Source organism: Berghia stephanieae, chromosome 8 (genome assembly GCF_034508935.2).
Source record: "Berghia stephanieae isolate SIO BIC M18660-M18661 chromosome 8, UCSD_Bste_1.3, whole genome shotgun sequence".
NCBI classification, from domain to species: Eukaryota; Metazoa; Mollusca; class Gastropoda; order Nudibranchia; family Aeolidiidae; genus Berghia; species Berghia stephanieae.
Window position 1 is genome coordinate 40,769,134 of NC_088367.1, and position 11,483 is coordinate 40,780,616.

General features: G+C 34.5%; 1 protein-coding gene across 1 annotated transcript; it reads right to left on the reverse strand.

Annotated features, from left to right (window-relative positions):
• Positions 1 to 325: 325 nt before the first annotated feature.
• LOC144978681 (uncharacterized) lies at positions 326 to 5,823 on the reverse strand. Its single transcript, XM_078925068.1, has 2 exons — positions 5,574 to 5,823; positions 326 to 3,985 (listed from the first exon to the last, which is right to left on the reverse strand). The coding sequence occupies exon 2, from the start codon at positions 3,958 to 3,960 to the stop codon at positions 1,948 to 1,950; it is 2,013 nt and encodes a 670-aa protein (XP_078781194.1). The 5' UTR covers positions 3,961 to 3,985; positions 5,574 to 5,823; the 3' UTR covers positions 326 to 1,947.
• Between the last annotated feature and the right edge of the window lie 5,660 nt (positions 5,824 to 11,483).

Sequence of the window (11,483 nt, forward strand, 5' to 3'; positions counted from 1 at the left end):
CGACTGAACAAACAGAACAGCTGTGTATGTAAGCTTGTTAAGAGAACACTAGAGAGAGAGAGAGAGAGAGTAAGGTGATAGATAAAAGAAAAGTAACTGAAAACAGTTTGTAGTTACAAGTTGAATAGAGACAAGAAAATACATTTCCAAAAAATGACTGAGACTGTCGTAGCTGTAGAACACTTGCAATAGCTTTAGACATATAATTATACCCCAAAAGAAGAAACAGTATGACAATGGAAGAACCTTAAAAGGATTCCCATCTACTATGGCCCCGCCAACCATCCGCTTGCACACTAGAGTAAGAAATAAAACTCAGTTCTTACAGTTATCTCATTGGGACATTTATTTTTAACATATGAACAATCTGTATATCATACATAATATAAAACAGAGATTGCAAGTGACATACTTTTAAAATATATTTAACTTTGTGATTTCAAAAACATAATTACAGTTATAGTATAGTTGAAGTAATAATTATATCACTCAATCAAGCAATTATATTTATTACACACATCATAGTTATCAAAACATGCAAACCAGTAATTTAAACAAGCATATGTGGGGTTTTTTGTTTTTGTTTTTAAGGGTTTTACAACACTTAGGTCATATCAGCGCCAGTAAAAAAGGAAGAAAATGGGATAGTTAAAAGTTATAGAATTACAATTAAAGCACCCAAAAATAAGGCAGACAAAGGGGTATTGGTTCAAATAGGGAACAGATGTTGATTCCAAGAGCACACTATCAGTGTGCGAAGTTTGAGATCACTCAATGTCTCATTCAGACATAAGCACAGGTCTCCTTCCAGAGGAACACACTCAATTGTTTACAAATCATACATTGGTGAAAGGAAAAATAATACAGTACATAACAGAGAGATGATTTACAAGGAAAAAAAAAATATCATCTCCAAAACTAACTATACATTTGACTGTTTCCCTCCCAGCCAGGGTATCCGTCCAGGGCCAGGACAAAACCAAGTAATCTCATTCCCAAGACAAAGACAGCATGTTGGAAAACAGATATAGGGGGATAAAAGACACAGTATGTATCTCCCCGGCCCACTATGTGAGGTCAGGAACAAACAAATATAAAATTCTGACAAAAATACAAATCATGCAAATTTTATGGCTTTTTTTACATTTACAATCTGATTGGAACAGTTTGCTTCATTTACTTTCTTAGAATAATTATTCAACAAAATGTTGACAAATGTTGATATACATATATGAAATAACTTATCTCTTTGAGACTTGCAATTCGTACACACAGATGAAAATTCAATGGGAAGGTTACACTCTGTCCAGTAAGCTATATTTAGTTTCATTAGGACATCTTTTTGATTGTTTAACTTCAAAAAATGTAGCTCCATATTACTAACAGCAACATTCATGATTGAAAGTGCAATTTGAAACAAATGAACAAGAACAGGAGATGGATATGTTAAGCCACCGTGATTAAGGTTTTCAAAATACTCTAAAAGTTTATCATCAATAGAAAAGCCAAGACATTTGTTTTTATCTCCTACAATCTCACAACAAAAAGAACAATCAGTTTTTGTAATAACTTTCTTTGCAACATAGCCAGCAACATATATAATAACATCTAAAGACTCTGACTGAATTTCAACATTTTCAAAAGGAAAATTTTGAATGAAAAGCATGTCACTTTCATCCAAATTATCTGAAGAGAACTCAGATAAAAAACATTTAACATTTAAGGGAATGCTGCCTTTAGAGGAAGAATGAATAGTTAAAAGCTGCTTTATAGTTAATTTTCTTTCATTCTGAAGAATCTCTTCCACAGAAATCAAAGTATTTCCACCCGATAACTGCCTATATTGACCAAAACGAGCCTCAAGATCATCAGTCTGAAATTTTCCAGTCAAAACAAATTTAAAATTAAGTTTAGTTAAAACATATCTTATCAATTCAACTAGACATTCTAATGTATGGGGCAAAGCATAAAATGTATCTGAAGACAAAAAAAACCACACTTCGTTTCTTTATGCATCTGGTTCCATTTCTTGAGCCATGAAGACATTTTTAGTAACCAACTCAGTCTTTCATCTTCACAAGAAAAGAAAGGAGAGGCCTCTGGTGTAATCTTATTCCTCCCATAATACTGGTGATGCACATTAACCATATCCCACCAACGACAAACTATAGTCAAGAAATTAACAGTACCCTCCCAAGATGTGAAAGCTGAATGAGGACCTAAGGTTTTCAAAGCAGCAATATTGGTTTCATTAAATATCTTAAGGGCTAAACTGACTTTCTGACGCTCTAAAGAGTGTGGGAATAGTGATTTCCAGGTTAAGGTAGGGGCCTCTTTTAAAAGTTGGGACTTTTCAACTCTGTATAAATGCTTTAAATCAGAAAAGGAAGCATGAGAAATACATTTGCTATCTATGACTTCACTATCTAAATTGGGGAAAGTAAAAGTTTGACTATCGTTTTTAACATTCAACCAATTATTTCGAATTGATTTGAGAAGATGAACAGAGTCAAACAATAAAAAAATCTTGAGAGAATTGTCAATAGGATTAGGTATAAAAAATTTAGTTTCTGAGTCTTTAGTCAGTAAAGAAAACATCTTTCGATTAATTCTATTGTTATCAGAAATGACACTGATGACATTAAATCCAGCTTTACAAACATTAAAAATTACATCATTTGTTGTTTCAAACAAGAAATCTGAAGTCATCTTTACAACAGGAAACATTCCAACAATTAATTTCTTATTAGACATGACAGAAGAAATCATAAAACATTGCATAGACTTGGCAAGATTTTCAGGATCATTTGTAGCCTGTCCAATTAATTGCTCCCCTCTGTAGGATAATTTCGACTTGACATGAACTTCATCAATAAGAAGATTAACATACAAATCTTTATCTGACAGGTACTTAATTTCATTCACTAAAAAATCATTGGCAATCAGACCTGATTTTAAAGATACAGTGCTAGATAATAAACGTAAATATCGCACACTGGGAAGAATAAGTAAAGAATCCCTTAACTTACGATAAGTTGTCGGGGAATTTGAATAAATACAAAAAGAAGCAATCATACATTCAGCAGAAAATCTACGCTGTGATGGAGACAGATTTATCAAATTTAACTGATCAATTAAAAAATCAAAAACTTTGTTATTACTATCATCATTATTTTTGTCTCTGCAGACATTCAACAATTTAATTGCCTGATGAAATGTTGAATTATAGGAAGATGTAAAATCTGTTGCAGAATAATGGCTTAAAATATTTTCTAACTGGCTCCAAGTAGACAGCTTAGAGTCCGGAATTATCCATTTCAAGTCTTTTTTACAAACAAGAACATTTTTTAACCACACATCTAGTTTCAAATCATTTTTTACACATATACTAAAAGGAATCGTTAATCCATCCGAATCAGTCGATGCAGTGGCATACAAATATACAGAATCATTTTTTAAAGCATAACAAATATCATTATATTTCCACTTTTGCAGAAATCCACACACTTCATTTTTAAAATGCTCAAAACTTAAAATTTTATCTTGTTCTAAAAAAACGTTAAAACTTTCCTCTTCTCTCTCCTCAAGTCTCTGTCTCTTACTCCTGGGGCTTTCCCTTTGAGGCAAAGGGGTAGTAGTGAGGTAAGAGGGAAGATTTGGAAAAACTGATGGGATGGCACCAGCTTTCAACTTCAAACGCTTCCTGCGAACAGTTTTCTGTGGTTGTCCATTTTTTTCAGGAACGACTTTAAAACGTATAATATCATCTTCCTGAAAGTGTTTTTCACATACAACAGTAAACTTTGTCACAACCAAGTTTTCCCGGGGAATTTTTCTAATCCATGAATTCCTTTGTTCTGCATCTTTCGGGAATTCAAAACAAGATGCCTTTTTTGGCGCACAATTAAGTCTGTAATAATTACTGTCACATCCAGGGACACAGCACTTGTTCACCATCATGGAACGAACTGTTGGTTATCAAATACTGTGGGGAAAAAAAAGGTAGATACATTAGTTTATAGTAACCATTTGAAATTAGGGTAGAGATTAATGTCAATTGTTTTAAGCAGGACTACAAGATACATGTACACATTACACATCATCTAAAAAATAACGATAAGTGTTGAATTGTAAGCCTCAATTTATTAGACGAAGACATACTGTGGACGTTTCTGGTTTCCCCTTTATCAACAAAACAAGACGAATAAGAGATGTGTAGTGTGAATGGTGTAGATAAGGTGAATAAATATAAACAATGATGGGACAGCCTACCCTTTGTAAGGAAGTACGAATTAAATTCATTAAAATTAAATTGAGCTTTTATATAGTACAATCTCCACTAAACATGCTCAAAGCGTTTTACAAGGGGTCTCTGATAAACAGCAACACGTAACATGTAGAACGAGACATGACGCCTGTGAGGCGATAATACAATTTTTTCGGACAGAGACAATGCTGTTAATGGCCAGATACTCATTTTTAAAAACCTGAGTACGGTGAGAAAATGTGAGTAAAGAGCCTTTTATAAGGACTCAACTATCGCCAAGCGAAGCTCGAACCAAGGACCTTCCGATCAAAAAGCGAGTGTCATACCTCTCGACCACATAGCTGCCCACTAGACCACATAGCCCCATTAAGAAACAAGGCCCAGAAATACTGATCTCAAATAAATAATTTTAGAAAATTAAAATCGAAGTTTTTTTTTTAAACATCATGGTAAATTTTTTTTGAAAAACAACAACAAAAATAGGTAACAAAAAAAGAGGGAAACAAACTAACAAAAACAAACAATAAACAGATAAAGACGCAGTAAACGAATGATAGTAGATAGTGATAGGTGCCCAGTTACCGTGTACGTAGACAGTCATAATAATAATAATAATAATAATAATAATAATAATAATAATAATAATAATAATAATAATACCCTAATAATAATAATAATAATAATAATAATAATAATAATAATAATAATAATAATAATAATAATAATAATAGATTAATTAAAGGTTTTAAATATTGAGTGTTGCCAAAATGTTGCGTCATATTTTAAGACGTCCACCTCAATTTCCAGTCACAACTTCCCTATGACTATGGCATGGGCTAGCTGAGGCTGAGAGCTGGGACACAATCAGCCCGTTTGCAGTCGAACTGCCTAGTCTAAGTAAGATAGATTGACGGGAAGCCTTCCGAAAGCTCCTACATCCGCAGTATTCTTGTTCTAGTAGGGGGTTTCAATGGGAATGGGGAAACTTTTTTTATAATGTTCTAGTAGGGAGTTTGGGAGGGGGGAGACAAACTTTAAAAAAAAAGTTTCCCCCTTCCCAAACCGCCTACTATCTAGATAGTACTCTAGAACATTATAAAATACAAGAATACTGGGGATGTAGGAGCTTTCGGAAGTTTGATCTTCATTTAAGACGTCTATCTACCTACTTTTTCATTTAACAGTCAGCTGTGAGTTAGATAAAACTCTCTTTGTAATCCAAACTCACATTCCATTTTTACCAGTCATTCTCATTGTCATTGTCACTCGTCACACTCTACACTCAAAACTCGCGACAAAAACTCACCTTTGTTTGGGAGGATACGCTGAAAATTGAAGAGGGCAACACTCAAAGGGAATTAGACGTCTTTATATCCATCTTGTAGAGAGGCAGCGATCCGTAAATAGTTGAAACAAACTTTCTTTTGTTAGCAGATCAAGGCATTGTTGTCAGAACAATGGCGGAACAACGGGGAAGAAATAGCGATACAAAAGGCGGAATGATCGTAGGCCTGATTGCGTATGCGATACCTGTAGTTAAAATAATAGCGGCGGAGATGTAAAATAGTTCTCACTTCAAATCCGTTTTTCGGTCATAATATTTTATTTCAAAAACATATGATGTAGTGGAAAAATATTGAAATAACATTGTGATACATTTTAAATATGCTGGAGTCAATAAAAATGTTTAAAAAGTCGGCCTGGTAGTTTTTTATTCTATCCCTTTTCCGGACCTGCTTCCCGGCCTGGAACACTATATAGAGGGCCTTGGTATAGCCTAAAGTTGGCTTGTTAAAGCCCAGCCTCCAACGGCTCATTCACAGAGCCGAACAGATTATTGAAATCACAAATTAAGTCTACACAAGACTTTAATCAAACTCTACACAAGAGTTATAACACAACTTGATTCAGCTCAAACTTTGAGCACCACAAAGTCTACACAAGACTTAAATCACACTCTACACAAGAGTTAACACAAAACGTGTTTCAGCTCGAACTTTGAGCACTACAAAGTCTACACAAGACTTTAATCCAACTCTACACAAGAGTTAAACAAATGAGCCTAAAAGACTCCGCTGTGGTTATCGCTTAGAGACTATGAGCCTAAAAGACTCCGCTGTCTGGTCTCTTTTGAGACAATGAGCCTAAAAGACTCCGCTGAGTGGTCTGAAGAAACTGCTCAAAACTCTGGCATTTATAGGCAAAAATCAAGCAAACGAAGCAAAATTCTACCCACACAAACGGATGTTAGTCATATCCGTAAACATCTGAAATTCCTTAAAACTCCCCAGATTCCATAATCATGGACAACAACAACCCATCCTGATACCGGACATCCTCATATCAAGGATAAATAAATTCGTCAGCCCCATAGTTACGAGATATCAATCAAGCCATACCATAACAAAGTCACTCCCGTAGAATACAGGGATCCTACTTTGCTTATAAGTTTACGGAGAAAACAAGATTGATGCCTTTCTCACAATAACACCCACACTACGTAGTTTAATTCAAACTTCCGGGCCATAGGTGCATGATCTGATACGACCTGTATCAACAAAAGAAGGGTTGTTCCGGAGGGATTACAATAACAACAACAACTAATACTACGACGACGTACATCCTGTCGTAAACTGACGCCTACACGGAAGCATTTCGTTACATTCAAGTTGCTCAAAATAACGCAGCCAGGCTCATTGTACGCAATAACAAAAAATACCCGTCAGCAACTCTTCTTCTCCGTGAGTTACTTGGCTTCCTGTGGAAAAAAGAGTTGCCTATAAGATTTGTACTGTTGTCTACAAATCCCTGAGCACGAACAGTCCTTCCTATATTAAAGACCTTCTAAACATATATGTCCCCAATAGAAACTTGAGGTCAAGCAATGACCAATCAATCCTTGTCAAACCTAAGCCATTGCGTAAAATAGGTGAACAGTCTTTTCAATTTTCGGCCCCCCATTTTTGGAACTCTCTCCCATCACACGTGAGATGCTCGGATTCGTTGACAACGTTCAAATCTCGCTTAAAGTTTTATCTTTTTACATCATAATGTTGCAATATTATTTTCATATTTTGTTGTTAAATTGAATTCGTATCACGTTTCCTTCACACTTGTCTCACTGTAATATGTTTTGTTTTATATCATTCTAAAGCGCTTAGAACCTGTGACAACGGGGTAACGCGCTATATAAATGCCATTTATTATTATTATTATTATTATTATTATTATTATTATTATTATTATTATTATTATTATTGTTATTATTATTATTATTATTATTATTATTATTATTATTATTATTATTATTATTATTATTATTATTATTATTATTATTATTATTATTATTATTATTATTATCATTACCATCAACACTACAACCAACACTACCACATAATCAACATCATCATCATCGCCATCATCGCCATCACTAATACAACAACCATTTCCTGTGACTTGTTTGTTTGCTTTTTGTTTTTTTTAAATGAGTTTCTATATTGTTGGATCTGTTTGTTTTGTCTGCAAATTTTAGTTTTTCAAAAAAACAAAAACAAAAATATAAAAAAAAAAAAACTGGAAGGATGAAAACGAAATTAATTTTATTTTGAATATTTTTTCCTTGTCTGGGTCACCATGCCATTATTAAAGGCTGAGGCGGTGTTACTCGTGTTTTTCAAAATCTCTTTTTAAATATGATTTTGTTTGTTTTGTTTACAAATACATAATTTATTTTTAAAAAAGAAATCATGAAAATGAAATTTATAAATTTTCCATTGTCTGGGTCACCATGACATTAACATTAAAACGATATTGCAATATCTTTATTTTATAGAGACAACGCTATCTGAGGCTTATCTTATTCTTATCCATGAGTGTAGTAGGTAAGGAACCTTTAACAAGGACCAAACCTTTCGCCGTGTCTTGTTGAAGAACAATCCTCTCTATATACATTTTTACTCCCGTAAAGCATTTGACGGCCTACATGGAAAGGGTCTTTGAAAATTAATCAGGCACTATGGAATCCATGCAAAGCTGTCCAGATTGATCGAGATACCCGATGAGGGATTGAATTGTCAGGTAATTCGTGGAGGGAAACTGACTCTGGCATTTGATGTCTCTGTCTACTGCTGTACTTATAGATCAGAACTAATAATTATTCACTCAATACATGGATGACATTGTGACCAATATTCGAAATCATATTGAGCGGAATATCTTGTGTGAATGAGGGTACATATAATTAATATCAATCTTATTGCTGTGAACTTTAATTAATGCTATTCAAAACTAATCGATGTAGTGAGAACTCATCAATATATTGTTTATGACTCGACCGTAAGTAGACGCAACCTATTAAATTATAGAAATTGATCAGTGATGAAAATGGCAATTTGCCAAAAATGAGGAAAAGACTGCAGCCATAGGACGATTATATAGACAGAGAGGACACATGGAATCGCCCAGATATTGGGTTGAATAAAATTCAGAAAAAAATGTGGAGGGGGCACTTATTGTATCAATAATAATGACGAGAAAAATAGGATATGGAAAAGTGACAGATGAAAACAGGGAATAAAATGTTACGGGGTCAAACTTAGGATCCAATTGACACGAGGTCTTCGTAAACGTCCCAGGTTTAAGAGTTTTTGCCAAGAGTTGGGTCATTTCAATCAATCTATACTTGAAGGACGAGTTTTATTGCCAAATTTAAAATACGTGTTTTCCAGCGTTAACCCTTTCCTTACCAACTATAGGATAATCGTCACATTCGGTACCATACAGTCAGCATTTTTCTCAATCTGATTTCTTTTGTTTTTCACAATATTTCAAGCCATTTATTCATTCTAGTCATTAGAACTTGACGCTGTGTTGTACAGCGTTTCTGAACACATATTGTCTAGGATGTAGATACTTCTTCCTTTTTAATTTGGGTTTTTTAAAATCATTTTTTTATGTTAGATGGGTTTGACACTTTGGGGAAAATCCCAAAGTGGTCGGTAATGATCGTTCGCACCATGTATGAAGCAGGAAAAAGCTCTCGAGTTGTGACTGAGAATAGAAGATACAAGCTGCATATACTTGGTGTAAGCGAAACCCACTGGATACAATCCGGACAGAAACACCTCAAGTCTGGGGACAATTGCAGAAGCTGATAAACAGAGAAGTGATAGGACATGGGACGAGCTTAAAAGTTAGCTCAGACTCGAGAAGGATGGAAACTGTTTGTCTGTGGCCTATACCCTAATCCAGGGTGAAAAAAGATGATGATGATGATGAAAATGATTCATTGAGGGTCATCTTAACGTTGATATTGACATTTTCATCAAATGAAATAATTCAACAAAATTAGACACTGAGTACTTTGTCCAAAATTATGACACACCCTCTCAAATCGGTTTTATTTTGGATGAGGAAAGAGCTGCAAATTGCATTCATAGACAGGAACAGATAAATTGGGGTTTTGAAAATTAGCTTTTATATAGGGCAGTATCAATCAAACATGATCAAAGCTCTTTACAAAGGTTCCCTGACCAACAACAACACGTAAGATTTAGATCAAGACATGACATGGCGTCTGTTAGGCATTATTACATTTTTTCCGTCAAAGACAACGCTATTAACGGCCAGGTACTCATTTTACATGGTCATGGACATCTACAATCAACCTGGTATTCAAAGTGTTTGCTTCAAGTCTTAACCGTATTATTCATCGTGTGTACCGATCACTCAACCAAATGGAAGACTGGAACATTCAGGACACCGGCCAAACATTTCCCACGCCAGGTTGGTTTTCCTGGAATCACCATTCTTAAGAAATAAACCAATTTTTTAGTGCAATGTCCACTAACATTCTCAAAGCCTGTTACAAGGGGTTCAAAGCCAACAGGAACAAACTACTTGTGGAGACTTGACGCCTGTGAGGCGTTCCAATTGTGTAACCCACAGACTCCAAACGGTATTATATCAGGATAAACTTGTTACTGTCAATAAAAATGATACGAAAGATTTGAAAATTAGAAATGTATTTTTTACAGATAGATAAACAGATAACTTGATTTCCTTTTATAATTTAAATTCAGTTTTAAAGTTCGTTGAGTCACACAGATATCATATAATACGTACCAACGACACTAACACTCACAATCAACCAATTTCGTCACTGTAAAAAGTTGTCAGTTTGCGTCATCTATTTATGACATCAAGTATTATTATTACTTCCGTTGTGTTATTGATTTAGCGGTGATCAGTCTTGTTATGTAGTAGTATGTTCTGATTGCGTGTATGTTTGTGTGTGTGTGTGTTGTGTGTGGTGTATACATGTGTGTGTGTGTGTGTGTTGGCATTTTCCAGCAAATTGTGGCATTCATAGTGATATTATTCACTTGATCACATGAAGGTATTCGGATTTACACAAATTTTAAACAAGTTTCACCGATTAACAACGTCAACTAATATTACTGCTGATATTACGGTCGTTTTTATGCCATCGATGTGATAATTATTGCCCTGGCAAATATTTAATTAAACCCTGTCTAGCTTCTAGCCCGAACAAACTTTATTGTTCGCGTCTGCTTCAGATTTTCATTTGACCTCACACAAGTTAGGTAAAGGGGAGACATTCCGAAAGCTCCTACATCCCCAGTATTCTTTCAATTTGTATTTTCACCGTTGATCTTTTGTCAGGCGTTTATTTATTCAATTTGTCATCATAAAGAAGCATTTTAAAAACTCTAGAACAAACCTTGATAGATTTGTGAAAGTTTAAAATTTTCTAATTTGACCATTGTTTTGATTCTCGGCCGCCATTTTAATTTGTGAAGTATTGAAAGGTAGTGCAAAGCAGTCCGAGGGTTTTTTTTAAGATTAGGGTTAGTCATAATGCTAGGGTGTTTATTTTACTATTAGGGTTAGTTAAAGGCAGTCTAGGTTTTACTTTATCTTGGGGTTAGTTGAGGGAATATTATTTAAGTTGTTTCCCTTTGTATGAGCCAATTGACATTATCCATTGCTCAACACGCAAACTCGTCAGTATATATTGCGTTTTTATTTTCATCTATCCTCATCATTGCATATCTATTGCTTTAACTGCTCTTTTGATGAGTGAAAGGCAAGCAGATAAATTTGGATGAATTGGGGAAGGAATTGTGACCTTAAAAAGCAACAATACTATACTACTTGTAAAGGTTTTATAAACACACACATACACACACAAAAG